This window comes from Rhincodon typus, chromosome 28 (genome assembly GCF_021869965.1).
Source record: "Rhincodon typus isolate 14 chromosome 28, sRhiTyp1.1, whole genome shotgun sequence".
NCBI lineage: Eukaryota > Metazoa > Chordata > Chondrichthyes > Orectolobiformes > Rhincodontidae > Rhincodon > Rhincodon typus.
In genome coordinates this window covers 32,777,541-32,798,855 of record NC_063359.1, presented here as the reverse complement: position 1 = coordinate 32,798,855, position 21,315 = coordinate 32,777,541, and the positions used below count along the sequence as shown (strand labels likewise).

General features: G+C 40.8%; 1 protein-coding gene across 1 annotated transcript in view; it reads right to left on the bottom strand.

Annotated features, from left to right (window-relative positions):
* LOC109918284 (hemicentin-1-like) overlaps window positions 1-15,425 on the bottom strand; it is a 417,033-nt gene extending 401,608 nt beyond the window's left edge. Inside the window, exon 1 of the mRNA XM_048613389.1 lies at window positions 15,186-15,425. Coding sequence (XP_048469346.1) covers window positions 15,186-15,411 — 226 coding nt within the window. The 5' untranslated portion in view covers window positions 15,412-15,425. The remainder of the gene's footprint in view (window positions 1-15,185) is intronic.
* Between the last annotated feature and the right edge of the window lie 5,890 nt (window positions 15,426-21,315).

The window sequence follows — 21,315 nt, the reverse complement described above, 5'->3', positions numbered from 1 at the left end:
ATACAGTGACGTTAAACAACAGCAACATTTGCAGATTCATGTTTCAGGCAGTATTTGCTGGCTGATATGCTCATTAATAGGCATGTATTTCATTAATCATCTCAAGATTTTTGGCAACTTCCAGCCAAAAATATACATTTTTTACAGTTACTTGGGAAGTACTTTGAGACACTGATTTTCATTCTCTTCCCTCCCTTGTAATAAATCTAGCAACAGTTTCAGGAAGGAACTGGGTAGATATTTGATGATGAAAAGGAGGCAAGCTAAAGCAACAAGAGGAGGATCAAATATCTCATTAAACTACTGTGGCGCTGTACCTGGAGGAAATATCGGCTGTAAATTTAACCAGCTGAAGTTGAATAAAATTTAGGCAATGTCAAATCACTTTCTTTTCAGTCAGATGTAAAAAGACAGTGGGGGAGGTGAGGTGTAGTGTAGTGAAGAGGACTGATCCTTATAAATAATGTAAAGTGAACACTAACACAAATGGGATTTTGCAGTTTCATGTTTCACTGTTTCATCTTTGCTCATTTATGGTGGTCAATTTAGTTTTAACATGGAGATGACTGATGTCAATGTGTTTCATTTAGGAGGTAATTAATACCTATACCCGAGGCAGTTGATCTTTGACATGAATAACCACTGTCAGGTAGCGTATAAAAAGCGTAAGAGCTATCACACAGCTTTTGACACCAGTCCAGATTTTGAAAGTGTCTGATTCAGATGTCCCTTTAATGAAGCAGTTGCAGGATTGTGAAGACGTTTCTTGGACATCCATATCACTGTAGAACAATCCATAGAGTCTCATGATTTAGCGAATCAACGTTTTTGGCCGGTCAATGAAAGCAGTGAAGGTGTTGGTGTTAACATTTTTCTTTAATTTGCCTTGATGACAAAGACTGTGACTTCAGTTTGCATATGGACTGGGTAAATAAATTGACAACTAGAGCTGTGGAGGACTAACTTTTGGATTGTCTATGGGATGGTTTTCTAGGCCACCATGTTGAAAAGCAGACTATAGGACAGGGTATTTTGAATCTAGTATAATGTAATGAAAAAGGGCTAATCAATACCCTTGTTGTAAAAGAACATTCAGAGATGTGTGACCACACTATGTTAGAATTTTACATTATGTTTGACAGTGAGATAGTTCAATCTGAACCAAGGTTGTTAAATTTGTATAAAGAAAATTGTGAAAGCAAGAAGCACAACTTGGCCGAACTAGATTAGGAAAATACATTAAAAGGCATGACTGTACATAGACAATGTACTGTGTTTAAAGACATAGCACATGGCTACAGCAACTGTACATTGTTTTGAGATGCAAAAACTCAAAAGAGTTCAGTCAACCAAAGAAAATTAAATATCTATAAAAGATAGATGTATAAAATAGCCAGAAAGCCTCATCCAAAACGAGGATTGAGAAGTTTTTAGAGAAGGAAGAACCAAGAAATTGATGAGAAAAGGAAGAATACAGTATGAATCCAAGCCAACAAAAAATGTAATAATTGACGACAAAAGCTTCTACAGGCATATAAAAAGGAAATATTTTGTCTAAGACAAATGTGAGTCGAATAAAAGCAGAGTCAGGAAAGTTTATAATTAGACAAATGTCAGGAATTAGAGAAATGTCAGAGAAGCTAAATGATTACTTTGTGTCTGTTTTCTCTGAGAAACATACAAGAAATCTCCCAGAAGTAGAGATCCAAGTGACTGGGGAGAATGAAATATTGAAGGAAATCGTTACTGGAGAAAATAGTGGGGTTGATAATTGCTAAGTCCCTGGGATCTGATGGTTTACATCACTATCCAGAGTGTTGGAGGAAGTAGCTATAAGGAAGGTCAGAACATTGGTAATCTTCTAAAATTCCGTAGATTCTGGAATAATTTAGGCGGATTGGAAGCTTACACATGTCACACCACTCTTTATGAAAGGACCGAGGAAAAGAACAAGCAACTGTAGAATTGTCAGCAGTACGAATGCTTGAATCTGTCATGTAGGACAAGATAAATGGACACTTGGGTGAAATGATCTGGTTAGGCATTGTCAAAATGGATTTGTGAATAGAAAATCATGTCTGACAAACTTGGAGTTTTTTTGAGGCTATTACTAACAACACTGATAAAAGTGAGTCAATGGATATGGTATATTTGGATTTTCAGAAGGTTTTTGATAAGGTCCCACATGCACGCTTAGTTATTAAAATTAATGTGCATAGTACAGGATGTACTGGGATGGTCTTAGCATTAACAGGCAGAAAGCAGAGAGCAGGGATAAATAAGACATTCTCAGGTTGACACGCTGTGACTATTGGGGTAACCCGAGAATCAGTACTTGGCCCACTATTGTTCACAATGTATACCAATGATATGGTGTGTGGACCAACTGTAATACTTCCAAATTTGTAGATGGTACAAAGCTAAGCAGGAATGTGTGTTGTAAGGAAGATGTAAAAAATTTCAGCATGATATGACTGGCTTAGTAATGGGCAAGAACATGGTAGGTGGAATCTTTGGTAGGACTTAGAGATGTGCACAATATTTCCTAAATAGTGAGAGGTTGGAAACTATAGATGTACAACGGGACATGGGTAATTTTGCCAATAAGTTGGTGAAGGCTGATAGCAAGCTATTAGGAAGGCTAATGGAATGTTAGCTTTTGTAGCAAGAGGATTTTCATACAGGAGTAATGAAGTCAGGCATCAATTGTGCAGGAGCGTGGTTAGACTGCATCTGGAGTATACTACGCAATTTTGGTCTCCTTTTCAAAGAAAAGATATTATTGCCATAGAGGGAGTGTAATGAAGGTTCACTAGATTTATTCCTGGGATGGCGTGACTGCCCAATAAAGAAAGATTGGACAAACTGGGCCTGTAGTCTCTAGAGTTTCAAAGGATAAGATCTTATTGAAATCCACAAAATTCTTAAAGGGATACATAGGGTGGATGCAGGTAAAATGCTACCCCTGGTTATGGAGTCTATAACCAGGGCCCATAATTTAAAATTATGGTGGATGTCATTGAGGATCGAGATTAGATTTTTTTTAACTCAGAAGGTGGTAAATATTTGGAATTCTGTACCTTGGTAGGGTGTGGAAATTCAGTCTCTGACTACATTTAAAGTAGAAGTTGATAAATCTTTAATTATTAATGGCACAAATGGTTATGGGGATAGTATGGGTAAAAGCTGCTGTTCAATCAGTCATGATCACATTAAATGGTGGAGCAGGCTCTATGGGCTGAGTGGTCTATTCCTGTTCCTATGTCAGAGCTTCCTCTGGAAGGTCCCACAAAACCAACTGAAATGGATTAGATAATGCATCCAGATGACTGGGAAGCATTTCTCTCAACTTCCAAAAGGTCAACATTTGAGGGGTGGACACAGAAAATATTGCATTCTACTCTGAAGGTTTCCTTAAAGCATGGCAACATAGATGTTCATGACTAGAGGAGTTTGTTACCGATCATTCAAAATGGCAACAACCTATCTATTAAGCTACATCATGCTTTGAGTCAAAACATGTTAATGATGAGGCAAAGTAGCAACAAAGGAGGAAATAAAAGGAAGCAAATCCTGAATTCTGATCCGCCTACCTCATGGGACATTGATGTCCCATATGCCTAAAAGATTTGCAGGTCAAGAATCCAACAATTCCAGTTACATAAAGAGCCCACAGCTGAAACCTACAATTCTGAGTAGGCGTCACCCTCAAATTGAGAGACAATCACTGTATGATAACAACCTTCACACGTTGAGAAATGCTTTCACATCTTCATCAAAAATGGAATAATAAGAACCACTCCAAGATATCAACATATAATCTAGACTGACATTTTGTAGTACTAAGGAAATTCTGCATTTTTGGAGCTATCATCCTTTGGAGAAGACATTAAATCCAACTTTATCCAAACATCAGGCATTTCACCTTGGACTCCTCACCAGTGAAAGGTTCCTCTGAGAAATAGAGTCATTACAGTGCAAAAGGAGCCCAGCCAGCTCATCAATCTATGCCAACTCTCTGCTGTCTCTAGTAAATACCTTTTATTTGATGTGTTCCACTTCAAATTCCCACTACTTTAGTTTTCTATATCTTTCATCCCTCATCCCAAAAACAGATTGTGGGATTTTTTTTTATCTCCTCACTGTTTTTAGGATCTTGCAGTAAAAATGGTTGCCATGTCTGTTGAGAAAGCAATGGCAAGTGCACTTCAATAAAACTTTATTTTGAAGAATGTTATTATGTATTTTACTGATAGTGCAATATGAAGACAAAGCTTTATTTCTCCTTTCACCTTCCATGTAGGGGAAGGCAATGGCCTAGTGGACTGTTAATCCAAAGAACACTCTGGGCACCTGATTCAAATCCCGCCATAGCAGATGGTGGAATTTGAATTCAATTTTTAAAAATCTGGAATTAAGAGTCTAATGATGATCATGACTCCATTGCTGATTGTTGGGGAAAAACCCATCTGGTTCACTAATGTCCTTTAGGGAAGGAAACTGCCATCTATACCTGGTCTACACATGATTCCAGACCCACAGCAATGTGGTTGACTCTTAACTGCCCTCTGGGCAATTGGGAATGGGCAATAAATGCCACCTAGCCAGCAACACCCTCATCCTGTGAATGAAATAAAGGATGTCACCACTCCAATGCTTCAAGCCTGTAGATTTTCCCTTGGTGAAAGGATCCTAGAGTTTAAATTTAATTCATGAAGCTAAAAATCAACTTGGCATTTTTGAGGTTGCCATTTGTATTTAAAGTGTTGAGTATACTGCACAGCACCAGGCCCCATTGTCAGCACATATTGCCAGTATCACACCATCTTTAAAATAAAGGACTTGTAGATCTTTCGTGTCTTTCATGCTATCAAGACCTCCTCAAGCCCTTTACAACCAATTAAATATTTTTGAGTAAAAGCAAAACACCACAGCTGCTAGAAATCAAATTAAAATAAGGAAGTGTTGGAAAAACTCAGCAAATTTGATGACATCTGTGGTAAGAATCCAAACAACTTTTCTTTGGAATGCAAAAAGTACTTTAAGTGGAGTCACTGTTGTGATGTAGGGAGATGGGCCAAGTATTTGTACACTGCAACGTCACCACCACTAAAGAAACAGTGTTAATGATTCAAGTCTATGACATTTCATTATAACTGATGAAAAAAAAATTGACCTGAAACATCAACTGTTTCCTTCTCCACAGATAATTTGCTGAGTATCGTCACTACGTATTTTTACTTTAAATTTTCAGCAACCAAAGTAATCTGTTTCTCAATTTTAAACTTTAGGTTTTATTCATGAAGTAACAATGACTAAACACCTTTCAGGATCCACTCTACATTGTGAATCAAAAGTCTCCAACCTTTATTTTGGTTAAATTGGGAGGAAATCTGTAAGCAATTTAGATCATAGCACTGTTTCCAGATTCAACAACCATCACCTCAGTGCAAACTGAGACCCACATTTTTAACACAAAATTTAATAGGTGGCTCCTATACATCATCCACCAGTAGTTATGTTCTTGACCCATCTGAGTTATCAGCACATTCCTTCACTGTATCACGTACAAATCACCCTCCCAGAGATTGCTCAAATTATGTTCTTGATTTCTCAGCAGTGTGCAAATTATCATGCGTGCTGCTGTTTGAGTTTTGCTGCCAATTTCTGCACACCCGACTTCCACAAGCAGTTGTGAGATAAATAATCAAACCAGCATTTTTATATATCTGATTAGTGCCTTGCGTAGTTTTAGCAAAACCTCCCTTTGAAATAAAGGTTAATATCCCGTTGGTCTTCCCTATTACCCACTGAACTTGGATATTAACTTTTTGAGATTCATGGACAGGACCTTCAAATCTCTCTATCTTGTACCTTTCTGCAGTCTCTCGACACTTAAATAATATTAAGTTGTTCAATTCTTCCTGCCAAGGTACATAACTTCATATTTTCTCATATTTTATTCCATCTGCCAAGTTTTACTTAACCTGTCTATATCCCTCTGCAGTCTCTTTGTGTCATTATCACCACAACCTTCTAATCCATTTTTATGTCATCTGCATATTTGGCTATAGTACGTTCACTTTCCTCGTCCAAATCATTAATATATATTGTAAATAACTGTGGCCCCTGCACTGATCCCTTTGGCACATCACTTAGGTTACTAATTATAGTTTGCCATCCTGAAAATGTCCACCTTATCACAACTCTTTATTAATGGCTGATCTCTATCAATGCATATATATACTATCTCCAACATCATGGGCGCTTATCTTACTAAGTAGCCCAATGTGTGATACCTTATCAGATGCCTTCTGAAAATCCAAATAAATTACATCCATTGCATCCCCCTTATCTATCCTGCTTGTTACTGATTCTGCTTGATTATAGTATTTAATTCTAAATACTTTGCTATTAAATCCTTTATAATAGACTCCTTTATAACAGACTTTTAGTTAACTGGCCACCTGTTTTATGTCTTCTTCATTTTATGAAAAAAAATTGGCAGTTTTCCAATCCTCTGGGATTTCTGTAGAATCTGAGGATTCCTGGAAAATTACTACCAATGCATGCACTATCTATATAGCTACTTTTAATATCCTAGAATCATCGAGTCCAGATGACTTATCAGTATTTAGCCCCATTAGTTTTCTGAGCACCTTTTCTCTAATGATAGTTTTGTATTTATTTCCTCTCCTCCTTCTGCTCCATGAATATTTAGTAATTTTTGGAATATGAATACTGTCTTCTACTGTGAAGACTGAAGCAAAGTATTTATTCAACTTGTCTGCCATTTCCTGGCTCATGCCTGTTTCTGGAGTCTCATTTTTAAGGATCCTATATTCACTTTGGCTTCTTTCTTCATTTTTATGATATTAAAAGATGCTCTTGCTGTCTATTTTGATATTACTTGTAAGTTTACCCTCAGAGTTTATGTTCTCCTTTTCTTTTGGTCATCTTTTATTGGTTTTTAAAACTTTCCCAGTCCTCTGATTTACCAATAAATCTTTGTCTCATTCTATGTTCTTTTTAACCTGAGGTGATATCACAGCTAATAAAGGGGAAATAATGCTGGAAATCTGAAACAAACACAAAGAATGCTGGAGAAGCACAGGAGTCCTGGCAGCATCTGTGGAGAGAGAAACACTTAACATTTTGAGCCTGGTATAATTTCTTCAGAACTGAAAGGTGTTGGAAAATAGCTTCACATATATAATTTTGACAGAGGCAGAGGAGGAGCAAGAGAACAGATAGTATAGAAGCCTAATGCAAAACACAAAGGTGTTGTTAATAGTGGAGAAAAAAAGACGTGTGAATATTGTGTAAATGAATGTGTGAAAGGGAGGGAATTGATCCTTGCTACTACTAAGTGCAAAGTAACCAAGATACAAACAAGACATGCTGTGGAGACAAATGGTGGGGGGGGAGAGAATCGAAGAAAAATGGAAAGCAGATGTAAAGGGCTCAGTTTCTGAAGTTATTGAATTCAGTGTTGAGACCTTGGTTGTGGTATGTTGGAACATTGCAGCAGGCCTAGGACAGAAATGTTTGCTTGAGAGCAAGGAGTTTTTTGAAGTGGCAAGCAAGCGAGAGGTTAGGATTATGCCTTCTAACGTAATGGGGGTCTGAAATAAAACAGAAATTACAGGTGTGGCTTCATCTGTGGGGAGAAAGCCAAGTTAACATTTTGAGTTTGGCGACTCTTCATCAGAACTAGACTTGAAATATTAACTTGGCTTTCTCCCCGAAGATACTGCCAGACCTGCCGAGTTTCTCCAGCAGTTTCTGTTGTTTTTTCAGATCTCCAGGATGGCTAGTTCTTTGTTTTATTATAATAGAATGGAAGTGCAGCACAGAAGGCTGCTAAATAACAGCCCTTGGTGTTAGGGGCAAGTTACTGGCATGGCTAGAGAACGGCTGACTGGCAGAAGGCAGAAAATGGGGATAAAGGGTTCTTTTTCAGGATGGTAGCTGGTAACGAGTGAAGTTCTGCAGGGGTCAGTGATGGACCACAACTATTCACATTATACATTAACAATATGGACAAATAAACAGAGAGCCTTGTTGCTAAGTTTGCAAATAACACAAAGATATTGGAGGGACAGGTAGTATTGAGAAGATGAGGAGTCTTCAGAATGACTTGGACAGGTGAGATGAGTGGGCAAAGATGTGGGAGAAGGAATACAATGTGGGAAAATGTGAGATAATGTACTTTGGTAGGAAAGAAAGAGGCATGGACAATTTTTTAAATGTGGAAAGGATTTGGATATCTGAAACTCAAAGGTACTTAGGTGTCCCAGTTCAGTGTTCACTTAAGGTTAACATGCAGGTTCATTTGGCAGTTAGGAAGGCAAATGCAACGTTAGCATTCATTTCAAGAAGGCTGGAATACAAAAGCAATGATATATTGCTGATTCTGTATAAGGCTGTGGTCAGACCGCATTTGGAATATTGTGAGCAGATTCTGGCCCCATATCTACGGAAGAATGTGCTGTCCTTGGAGGGGGTTCACAGGAGGTTTACAAGAATGATATTGGGGATGAAGGGCTTGTCATATGAGGACCCTGGGTCTTCACTTGATGGAGTTTAGAAGGGTGAGGGGAGATCTCATTGAAATTTACAGAATACTGAAAGGCCTGGACAGAGTAGATGTAGAGAAGATGTTTCCACAAGTCGGAGAGACGAGGAACAAAAGGCACGACCCTTTCAAACTGAGTTGAGGAGGAATTTCTTCAGCCAGAGTTTGGTGAATCTGGGGAACTCATTGCCACAGAAGGCTATGAGGCTAAGTCACTGAGTGTATTTAAGATACAGATACATATGTTCTTGATTCGTAAGGGGATCAAAGGGAAGAAGTCAGAAGAATGGGGGTGAGAAACATATCGGCCATGAACAAATAGAGGAGCAGACTCAATGGGCCTAATGGCCTAATTCTGCTCAAATATGGAGTCATGAAGATATACAGCACTGAAACAGACCCTTCAGTCCAACTCATCCATGCCGACCAGATATCCTATATAAATCTAGCCCCATTTGCTAGCATTTTTCACATATCCCTCTAAACCCTTCCTATTCATACACCCATCCTTATGTTTTATACTTTTGATAGGAGGAGGAGCAAGAGAGCGTACAGTGTAGAGACCCAATGCAAAACACAAAGGGATTGTTAATAGTGGAGAAAAAAAATTCAAAAATGTTGTAATCGTACCAGCCTCCACCACTTCCTCTGGCATCTCATTCCATATACGCACCACCATCTGTATGAAAATACTCCCCCTTTCTATCATTCCCCTCTCACCTTAAACCTATGCCCTCTAGCTTTGGACTCCCCAACCCTGGGGAAAAGACTTCGCCTATTTACCCTATCCATGCACCTCATGATTTTATAAACCTCCAACACTCCAGTGAAAATAGCCGCAGCCTATTCAGCCTGTCCCTGTAGCTCAAAACCTCCAACCCTGGGAACTTTCTCATAAAACTTTTCTGAACCCTTTCTCGTTTCACAACATCATATATCCTATGGTGTTCTGCAAAGTCCACCAGGGATGCTGGATGCTGAGCACTCGAGGAACAATGCCTAATTTTCCCCTTAGGATGTTTAGGCCTCAAGGTCTCATCATTAAATTCAGTAACTTCAGAAACTGATCAATTTATGTCTTCTCTACATTTTTCTTACATTCTGTCCTCCACCCGTACTCCAGTCATATCTTGCTTAATTCGCATTTAGTAGCTAGGACCCAGTCTCTTCCATTCACACCTTAATTTACACCATTTTGATTTTTTTTCTTTCTCCACTATTAACAATCCCTTTGTGTTTTGCATTGGGTCTCTATATTGTACGCTCTCTTGATCCTCCACTGCCCCTGTCAAAAGTATAAAATAGAAGCTATTTTCTAACAGAGATAGTAGGAACTGCAGATGCTGGAGAATCTGAGATAACAAGGTGTAGAGCTGGATGAAAACAGCAGGCCAAGCAGTATCAGAGGAGCAGGAAAGCTGACGTTTCAGGCCTAGACCCTTCTTCAGAAATGGGCGAGGGGAAGGGGATTCTGAAATAAATACGGAGAAGATGGATAAAGAAGAAGATAGGTGGAGAGGAGACAGACAGGTCAAAGAGGCGTGGGTGGAGCCAGTAAAGGTGAGTGTAGGTGGGGAGTTAGGGAGGGGATAGGTCAGTCCAGGGAGGACGGACAGGTCAAGGGGGCGGGATGAGGCTAGTAGGTAGGAGATGAGGGTGGAGCTTGAGGTAGGAGGATGGGATAGGTGGGAGGAAGGACAGGTTAGGGAGGCAGGGACAAGCTGGGCTGGTTTTGGGATGTGGTTGGGGGAGGGGAGATTTTGAAGCTTGTGAAGTCCACATTGATACCATTGGGCTGCAGGGTTCCCAAGCGAAATATGAGGTGCTGTTCCTGCAACCTTCGGGTGGCATCGTTGTGGCACTGCAGGAGGCCCAGGATGGACATGTCGTCTAAGGAATAGGAGGGGGAGTTGAAATGGTTCACGACTGGGAGGTACAGTTGTTTGTTGTGAACCGAGCATAGGTGTTCCGCAAAGCAGTCCCCAAGCCTCCGCTTGGTTTCCCCGACTTCACAAACTTCAAAATGTCCCCTCCCCCAACCGCATCCCAAAACCAGCCCAGCTTGTCCCCGCCTCCCTAACCTGTCCTTCCTCCCACCTATCCTGTCCTCCCACCTCAAGCCCCACCCCCATCTCCTACCTACTAGCCTCATCCCGCCCCCTTGACCTGTCCGTCCTCCCTGGACTGACCTATCCCCTCCCTAACTCCCCACCTACACTCACCTTTACTGGCTCCACCCCTACCTCTTTGACCTGTCTGTCTCCTCTCCACCTATCTTCTCCTTTATCCATCTTCTATCCACCTCCCCCTCTCTCCCTATTTATTTCAGAATCCCCTTCCCCTCCCCCATTTCTGAAGAAGTGTCTAGGCTCGAAACGTCAGCTTTCCTGCTCCTCTACTGCTGCTTGGCCTGCTGTGTTCATCCACCTCTACACCTTGTTATCTCTATTTTCTAACACCTTTCAGTTCTGAAGAATAGTCATATGAAGCTCAAAACTTTTTATTCCTTGGTGGGGTGTGGGCATTGCTGGCTGGCCAGCATTTGTTGCCCATCCCTAGTTGTCCTTGAGAAGGTGGTGGTGAGCTGCCTTCTTGAACTGCTGCAGTCCACCTGCTGTGGGATGACCACAATGCCATTAAGGAGGGAATTCCAGGATTTTGACCCAGCGACAGTGAAGAAGCGGCGATATATTTCCAACTCAGGATGGTGAGTGGCTTAGAGGGGTACTTGAAGATTGTGGTGTTCCCATATATCTGCTGCCCTTGTCCTTTTAGATGGAGGTGGTCATGGGTTTGGAAGGTGCTGTTTGAAGATCTTTGGTGAATTTCTGCAGTGCATCTTGTAAATATTACACACAGTTGCCACTGAGCATCAGTGGTGGAGGGAGTGGATGCTTGTGGATGTAGTGCCGATAAAGCCAGCTGCTTTGTTCTGGATGGTGTCAAGCTTCTTGAGTGTTGTTGTGGCTGCACTCATCCAGGCAAATGGGGAGTATTCCATCACACTCCTGACCTGAGCCTTGTAGATGGTGAACAGGCTTTGAGGAGGAAGTGTTACTCGCTGTAGTATTCCTAGCCTCTGATCTGTTTTTGTAGCCACTGTTTTTTTGTGGTGAGTCCAGTTCAGTTTCTGGTCAATGTTAACTCCCAGGATGTTGATAGTGGAGAATTCAATGTTGGTAACACCATTGAATGACAAGAGGTGGTGATTAGAATATCTCTTATTCGTAATGGTCATTGCCTGGCATTTGAGTGGAGCGAATATTACTTTTCACTTGTCAGCCCAACCCTGGATATTGTCTAGATCTAGTTACATTTTTATGTGGACTGCTTCAGTATGTGAGGAGTTGCAAATGGTGCTGAATATTGTGCAATCATCGACAAACATCTCCAATTCTGACCTTATGATTGGCAAGAAAGTCATTGATGAAGCAGCTGAAGATGGTTGGGCCTAGGACACTACCCTGAGAAACTCCTGCAGGGACGTCCTGGAGCTGAGATGACTGACCTCCAAAAACCACGGCCATCTTCCTCTGTGTCAGGTATGACCCTAACCACCAGAGAGTTTGCCCCCGATACCCATTCATTCCAGTTTTGCTGGGACTCCTTAATGCCACGCTCGGTCGAATGCAGCCTTGATGTCAAGGGTTGTCATTCTCACCTCACCTCTGCAATTCAGCTCTTTTGTCCGTGTTTAAACCAAGGCTGTAATGAGGTCAGGAGCTGAATGGCCCTGGTGGAATCCAAACTGGGTGTCACTGAGCAGGTTGTTGCTGAGCAGGTGCTGCTTGATAGAACTATTGATGACACCTTCCAACACTTTACTGATGATCAAGAGTAGACTGATCGGATGGTAATTAGCCAGAACAAAAACAGAAACAGTGTGTCTGGCAGCATCTGTGAAGAAAAAATCAGGAGTTAACGTTTTGGGTCCAGTGACCCTTCCTCAGAAGGATCAGGTTGGATCTGTCCTGCTTTTTCTGTACAGGACATACTTGGGCAATTTTCCACATTGTACATATGCCAGTGTTGTAACTGTACTGGAACAGCTTGGCTAGGGGAGCAGCAAGTTCTGGAGCACAAGTCTTCAGCACTATCACTGGAATGTTGTCAGGGCACATATCCAGAATCCAGTGTCTCCTGCTGTTTCTTGATATCACGTGGAGTGAATCAAATTGGCTGAAGACTGATAACTGTAATGCTGGGGACCACTAGAGGAGGCCGAGACGGATCATCCACTTAGCACTTCTGGCTGAAGATTCCTTCACCTTTATCCTTTGGACTGATCTGCTGGGCTCTTCCATTGTTGAGGATGGGGATATTTGTGGAGCTTCCTCCTCCAGTGAGTTGTTTAATCGTCCACCACCATTCATGACTGGATGTGGCAGGACTGCAGAGCTTATATCTGATCCGTTGGTTGTAGGATCACTTAGCTCTGTCTGTCACTTGTTGTTTATGCTGTTTGGCATGCAATTGTCCTGTTTGGTGGCTTCACCAGGTTGACACCTTATCTTCAGGTATGCCTGGTGCTGCTTCTGGCATGCTCTCCTGCACTCTCCATTGAACCAGGACTGATCCACTGGCTTAATAGTAGTGGTTCAGTGGAGGATTAACACAGCTGTGTGGTTGCACATTGTGTGGGAATACAGTTCAACTGCTGTTGTTGGCCCACAGCATCTCATGGATGTCTAGTCTTGCATTAGTAGATCTGTTCAAAGTTCGTCCCATTTAGTACGGTGATAGTGCCACACAACACAATGGAGGTTATTCTCAATGTGAAGGTGGGACTACATCTCCACAAGGACTGTGTGGTGGTTGCTGTTACCAATACTGTCATGGACAGATGCATCTGCAGCTGGCCCATTGGTAAGGATGAGATCAAGTATGTTATTCCCTCTTGTTTGTTCCCTCAACACCGCTGCAGACCCAGTCTAGCAGCTGTTTCTCTCTCCACAGATCTGTCAGACCTGCTGAGTTTCTCCTGCATTCTTTGTGATATCAAGGCTGATAGCTTTACCACTTCTAAAAACTTTTACTTCCACATATTTTTCTCGCTTGCAGATCCCACACAAGTTTTCTTAATTAACAACGTCAAGAGTCCTACAGTTTTAAATTTCTACTTAATTGCAAACACTAAATCGTGAAGATACAGACGGTGACACGCTTACTGTATGTAGATCGTCGACTCCTCGCAGTTGTAATAAGCAAGAAAAAAGGAAGACTAATGGATACCAATATATTCACTGCTATTCCAATGTTAGGAGCAATACAGGAAAGAGCACTCCACAACCGCTCTAACGTTACTTAAGGTACAAAGCACCATTTACGTTCAAATTGAATTTCACCCTGATAGCGCCCCAGTCCCTGGTGAGACAGACACACTTCCATCAGGAACCCTGTATTAAACTCAGCTCTCCACCCCATCCCCCCGCCATCTCTCCCCACTCAGGCGATGAATGAAGGAATTAAAAACAAAACCAGATTCCAACATCTGCTACATATTTCTCTTTAAATTAATCAAATATAATTGAATTTAAAAGAATTGTGCTTTCCTGTAACAAGACCTGTTTAGGCTCTCACCACTCCGTTATCTCTCAGTTGTATTTCGTTTCTAATTAGAAAATACCTTCGTGATTCCTCTCGTTTAGATCACATGCTTGCAAATTTTCCGCATGTTCCTCGCTACTACACTTTTTTTATTGCCATAAATGGAATACCAACTTTTGGAAATCCTTACTTTGTTCTCCCCCACAAAGGGGTTTATGGGCAGAGTGAAAAGTCTTGCCTACTGATGGTTCCAATTTCCAGTCTTCTGCTGAGTTCGTTTGATGATCCCAGCCAGGCTGCAGCTCCGCGAGGTAGGAAAGGGAGAGTATTCAACGCGGCTCCAGATCCCGATTACTATCAAGAAACTCGTTGCTGGAATCGACTATATAGGAATATTACCTCTCCTTCCTTTCCTCAGCACCCCAAGACCACCTCAGTCAATTTAATTACTATTTCTATTACGATTTAAATGTAAAAACCGAACCAACGGCAAGAAACAAATTGGTCAACAATCCCTGGAAGCAAATCCCAACCGAAGGCAGCACTTTCAAAGTGGAAGGAGAAAGATATTTAAACAGTCTTTGATCTTATCCTTTACTGTTAGATAAATTATTCTCGTGTTGCAGAATTATTTCATTGTGGACACTTTTTATGTCTTTTTCTTTGCTGTTTACAAAGAAATGGGAAACATAGTTTTCAATCTGTCTCTAATCATTCTGTAACTAGTCTGAGCTCACCCTGCTTCAGAATGAATCCATGCTGTCAGGAGAGGATTGAGGTGAGAATAGAAACGAGAAGAGGAAACTCAGCAGGAAAAACCCCAGAGGGCAGAGAGAAAATGTTCCGATCTCATCCTGAAACAAGGAATTCTGATCTAAAATCTGCCTCTCTCGTCCTGCATTAACCCATTCCTTTTTTATTCGCCCCGCTCTTAGTCCTGCGCACCCTCATTCATGCTTACGTTCTCGACACCTCCTTCGACCGCTTACTTTTTCCCCTCTCCTATTCTCCCTCCCACGTCTCCATAAACTCCATCTTTTTCACTAGTTCCCTCACTCACCTGGGTCATGGAAAGGCACCAGTGCAAAGTTAGATACTGGAGTGCTGGTTCTGTCCAATGTGCTCTCCAGGATTTTAGCTGCTCCCTCCATCACCTGAAGCAGGTCATCGTACATGGAGCCGGTCACATCGAAAACGAAAGTCAGGGTGGAGGTTCTCTGCCCCCTGGGATGAGCTGCCAGTGCCGGGAGACAGCAGACAAAAAAGAGCCACAGAGCGAGAGCCATGACAAAGGTCCAGGTTGAGCAAGAGCTAAAACCACCTCAGCCCGCTTTTCATTGCAACCTCGTCTACACTGGCGCAACTCCTTGTTCACTGACTGCAAGATGTCACCGCCCTGTCGTTCGGAGACGCTACAGCTCCTTCAAATCTTCCTCAACTGCAAAAAAAATTCCAAGCTTTATTTGCGGGAGCGACTGCGCTGCGGTCCTAACGCCCACCGAGTTTAGGAACCCGACTGACTGGCGAAAGAACGGTCGGGTCGCCACTGAAAGGATTCAACTAGACTCGATCAGATAGAGAAACGGAAATGAAAGGAATCGGTCAGAAAACATGAGAGATTAAAAAAGGTAGAAGAAAAAAGGAAATGAGAAAAAGGAATAACCTGCCTTTATATGGTACCTACATGGGACCAACAATCCCTAAACTGATTTTTGTTTTAATCTTTCGCCTTGTTCACGTTTGTCTCTTTCAGTTACCTCCCAGTGTTTAATGAAGTGCCAAAACCTGCTTGCACAGCCACATCGCTTTCCTCAGAGACAGTGTCTAGCTCTGCCTTATCCCACACGATTTCCAACTGAAGTCCCATCCATGTTTCAAATCCAACCAAGATTACATGTGTCTGTAAGACAATCTGCTGCATCATGAGATTCACATTGAGTGCCATGGTGCCACCACCTGCACACTCACAACTTCGCTCTCCATCAATGCTACCTCAATTAATCTCAAAGTTGACCCTGACCTCAGTTACATTTCATTTTCTATCTCATTCAGTGCCTTAAAAAGTAACTTTTTTCTCTTAGTTTTAGGCGTCAAGGAAGGCAAGCAGCAGAAACTCAGGTACTGATGCCTCCTCTCTTCAGGATTCTAGCCTTAGCTTATCCTCATTTTTTACCACACCAGTCTCCATATTCAAAGGATCACCCTGTCATTTCTACCACCTCCAGCAGGATGTCACCATTCCATAGGGACTGTTACCTCTGCATCATCCTGTCCACTCCTCCATCACTCCTAACAGTTCTTCATTTCACCCACGGCACTTTCCGATGAAATCTCATGTGTAACATCTGACCATTCACCTCCTCAGTGTCCAAAAACCCAAACACAGCTTCCAGGTAAAGCAGTGTTTTACTTGTACTTCTTTATATCTGGCCTACTGGATTGATTGCTCTCAATACAATTTCCTTTACGTTGACAAAACCAAACGCAGCAATTCACCAATACTCCTTTGACAGCACCATCCAAACCCATGACCTCTATAACCTGAAAGGGCAAAGGAAGCAGATGCATGGAAGCACCATGCAAGTTTCCCTGAAAGCCATGCACAATCCTGACTTGGGACTATATTGCTATTCCATTAATATTGCTGGATCAAAATGTTGGGGCTCCCATCCAAAGGGCACTGTTGGTGCATCTGTACTAGATGGACTGAAGAGGTTCAAGAGACTGCTGTATCCACAAGGACAGTTAGGAATGGGAAAGAAATGTTGGCCTTGCCAACAGTGCCTGTATGCTATTAAATAATTAATTATGATTAGATTAAGTGACAACAACATTCTTGAGTGAAATTGGAATAGATACAAGAGGAAGCCATTCCACCTCTCAAGACATTCTTCCATTCAATAAATCTTAGGGATCTGCACCTTAACTCTTTCTACCCACTTTTCTTCCATCTCCCTTGAGATCTTCACTGAAAATATATCTTACCAATCTTTTAAAATTCCAATTGACCCTGCATGCACAGACTTTTGGGAAGTGAGTTCCAGTTTTCACAACTCTTTGTATGAAGACGTGTTTTTTCTAAGTTAACTTATTACAAGTGTTAATGCAAAGAGAGCAGAGACAATAGGGTGATGTGAGAAACATTATAGTCTTAGCTAGTCAAACTCCTACAGGTGAGTCTTTTAAAAAAGTGCTGAAAATATTCACCAATTTGGCAGCATTTGTGAAGAGAACCCAACAATTCTGAGTCAAATCTGACTCCAAAGAATCTGGCATACTTTTCTAATTTATTTATGTTCCATTAGTGTTTAACCACAAACATATAAATCTGTGCTAAAAACAACAAATTAAATTTGTTCTGTAGGAATTAAGCTGCCCACTACCAGAGTGTCTAGCTGTACCACAAAGATAATTAGTAAGGGATCAGTTGAAAATTACTGTCAGCATATGAGTCCCTTCCATTCATTAAGTTCTAGTCTGAAAAAAAATCTGGAGCAATGTTAAAAGGCCTATCAGATTTGATTTGATGTGTTGAGTAAAACATTGCTTGTGTATTGCTGCTACAGACCTGATAGGCACGGAATTGTCACTGAATGACAGACTGGCTACCCTGGAAATGTGCAAAATTCTTTGAGATTGTAACACAGGAAAGAGGCAATAACAAAACAGCACCATTCATGCGACCACTCAAGAAGTCTCCTGTTTTACCCCTTGGCGACATTGCCCTGAAAGTACTTAACTCAGCTGAGGGGAGCAGTATGAAAATGTAGCCATTGTTGAAAGGTTCTTGATGTGTTAAACCCAAGACACCACTTCAGATCACAGATACGAACTCCTCAGATTTCAGTCCAAATACAAGGAAACATCTCTCACTACATTAAATTCAGTCTGTCTGGATTCTAAAGATCAATCATAACCTTTACATTTTAAGTTAAAAGAATCTGTAGTGCCAAAGGTAATTCATCGTTCCTTAGATTGTAATAAAGGATATTATTTATTTTCTAGAACTTGATAGCTAAGTCAGTTACGCTGACAAATTTCAGTTAATTTTGTGACTGCATTCTGTCCTGCTGTTTTGTAGAAATGTTAATTCTTTAAAACTTGTTAAACAATGTACAGCTCACTCATGAATGAAGTAATTAACATTCCCAGACTACCACTTCTCTATACTAACAGTCTGTTGCAAATGTAATTATTATCATACTTGCGAATAGTTAGCGCATCAGGGGTTCCTTTAAGCAAAAGTCTCTGTTTTGCTTAAAACAGAAATTGCCAAAGAAACTGAGCAGTTCTGGAAGCTTCTGTGGAGAGAAAGCAGACATTTAGAATACAGTGATCCTTCTGAAAAAGTGCAGGAGATCATGTCAGTCCTGATCCTTCATGAAATTTCCAAAGTTCATCAGGCACACTCCATTCTCTTTGAGTGACAGGCACACTGCTCAAGATAACACACTGATAATTCTCTGAATTATGGAAGGAAAAGTCACAAGAGCTGAGACTCTGCACAAAGAATTTGAATATTTTCTGCATTTTCTGTTTCTTTTTAATCACTAGATAATTGGTGGCACAACAAGATCCTGTTACTTTCACTGCATTCTTCTAGTTAACTAGAGTTGGTGTTACGCCCCTTTATTTAGACACCTTAGGTTGAAGGGGCACTCAGTTTGGATCACTGTTTTCTGGAGACTGTTATTAGATCAATTATAATTGTTTGGAGAGGGAGACGTTTTAATTCAAGTTATTGAGTTCCCTTTGAAGATTTGGTTTGTTCTTGTTCCAGTAGGTGAGTAGCAGTCCTTCCAAATGGGACAATAATTGGTCTCCAAAAGAAGTATAAAAAGGATCAGACTCAAACTGTGGTGGTTGGTTTAGGACATGTATGTTTGTAATGTGCATATCTGTAAATAAAGCTCACAAAATGGAAGTACATATGCGAAAAGGATTGCCTGCCATTGTCAGACCCCTTCCATGCAGGAACATTCACGTCAAACATTTATTAAATCATTCAGAGGTTTCCCTGCAAACTTTTGATGATGAATTTCTCTGGTCTAAAAAAAACATTTAAAGAAAGAATTTCAGTGAAATATTCTAGGTGGTGTGTGACTTTTACTCAAGTATGAGATTCTGTCTGGTCTACCTTGTGAGATCCGAGCTTGTCTTGAGATTCTCAATAATAGAAAAGAAGGAACCAAGTGGTCTCAGGCAAGTGACTTAATTGTTCTGGAACTGCAGTCAATTGGAAAATGATTAAGGCCGCCTTTCATATATTTCCTTGATGGCTCTTGTGGCAAGCAGTAGTGTCCCTACCTCTGAGCAAGGAGACCCAGGTTCAAGCCCCACCTGCTCCAGAGGTGTCTAATAACATCTCAGAACAGGTCGATTAGAAATTATCTCAAATATTTCCTCATCTGCTATGATACTAATCATATTTACAGAGTGCAGTTTTGCGTAGACATATCCTCATTTATGCTACAAAACTGCCAAATCCATTATCATTCTTGGAGTCTTGCTCTTTAGGAGCTGTCCATCTGTGTTATAACTGGGTTTCTCCTTCAATGTTCATGGAGCTCCCATGAGACAGAAGGAGAGGCCAGGGCACAATGACAAGCTGGCCTCTGAATCTGCAGGAATTGGTCATTATATACATTGAACGTCTAGAATATCTAAATCAATATTTACCATAATAAATTCCTGTGACAACATTTCATTCATTTTATGCTCATTGTCATAACGTAAGCACAGGCCCCACCCACTAGATTTCTGTAGTTCCTCTCACCTCGTATACTAGAAAGTTAATGTTAAGTCACTTACTATGAGCCATGCCATGGTCTGTTTAATAGTGCTGTTAACGATTGCTTGGCATTAGGGGAGCCTTTTAAGTTAACTTGATACATTAAAAAAAACCAAGTAGACCTGCCTGCAAACTGTGAGAAACAGTTGAAGTGGAAATAGATTACATCTGTATATTTGAAATCTCGCCAGCTATAGATACAGCAATTTATTTTGTTGTTTAAATTATTTTGGTTTAGAAAAGATCAACATTTAATAATTTGCTTATTGTGCCATCATGTTTTAATATTATAATTATCTTCATTGAAAAATTAGTTTGTTTAAAACCACAACTCAGATTGTCAATGAAAGGGTTCCAAAGGAAATTTAGGTTCCCTTTTATCTTATTTATGTAACAACTCTAAAACTTTATCTTTCCTCTCCTCCCCCAATATTTGGCTCCATATATCAGTGCCTATTGGTCTAATGTGTCCTCCCTCCTAGTGCTATAGAAATATAGTATATGGGAACAGGAGTAGGCCATTCGGCCCTTTGAGCCTGCTCCACCGTTCAGTATGATCATGGCTGATCGCCCTTTTTAGTCTCCTGTTACCTCTTTTGCCTCATACCCTGTAATGCAGTTAGCCCTAAGAACTATATCTTTTTCTTGAAAACATTTCATGTTTTGGCCTCAGCCACTTTCTGTAGCATAAAATTCCACAAGCTTATCACTCACTGGGTGAAGAAATTTTTCATCTCAGTTCTAAATGGCCTACCCTATATCTGACTCTATCTTATTTTCTTCTCTCAACCTCAAAAACCACAGAAATTCTTACCTTCCTCTTTATCATAAGGGAAAAGTTCATACAGCTCCTTAAGCTGCTCTGCCATTTAATAAGTTGAAGCCCAACTTTAGCCCAACGTTCTTAAACTATCCCATACCCCTCAATTCCCTTGGTGTCTGAAAAACTCTTTACCTATTTCTTGAATAAACTGAAGGACTGAGCATTTGCAGTTCAAATTCCCAAATATGCACAATGCTCTAAGTGCAGGAGATTTTTTTTTACCTCAGTCCTAAATAACCAAATATTTATTGAGACTGTGACCCCTATATTTTAAACCTGGAAACATCCTTCCAGCATGGATCGTGTCAAGTTCTTAAAAGCATTATATGTTTCAATGAGGTAACTTCTCATTCTTCCATCCTCCAGAAAATAGAGGCCTAGTCTACTCAATCTCAAACTCAAATGACAATCCCTTCATTCCTAGGAATCAATGTATTAAACATACATTGCAATCCCCTAAGGCAAGAACAATATATGCTTTCTGATATAAGAAGACCAAAACCACACCCAGTTCTCCAGGTTTATGTTCATATATTGGCATTACTTCAGTGTTGCTGGAACAAAATCCTGGAACAC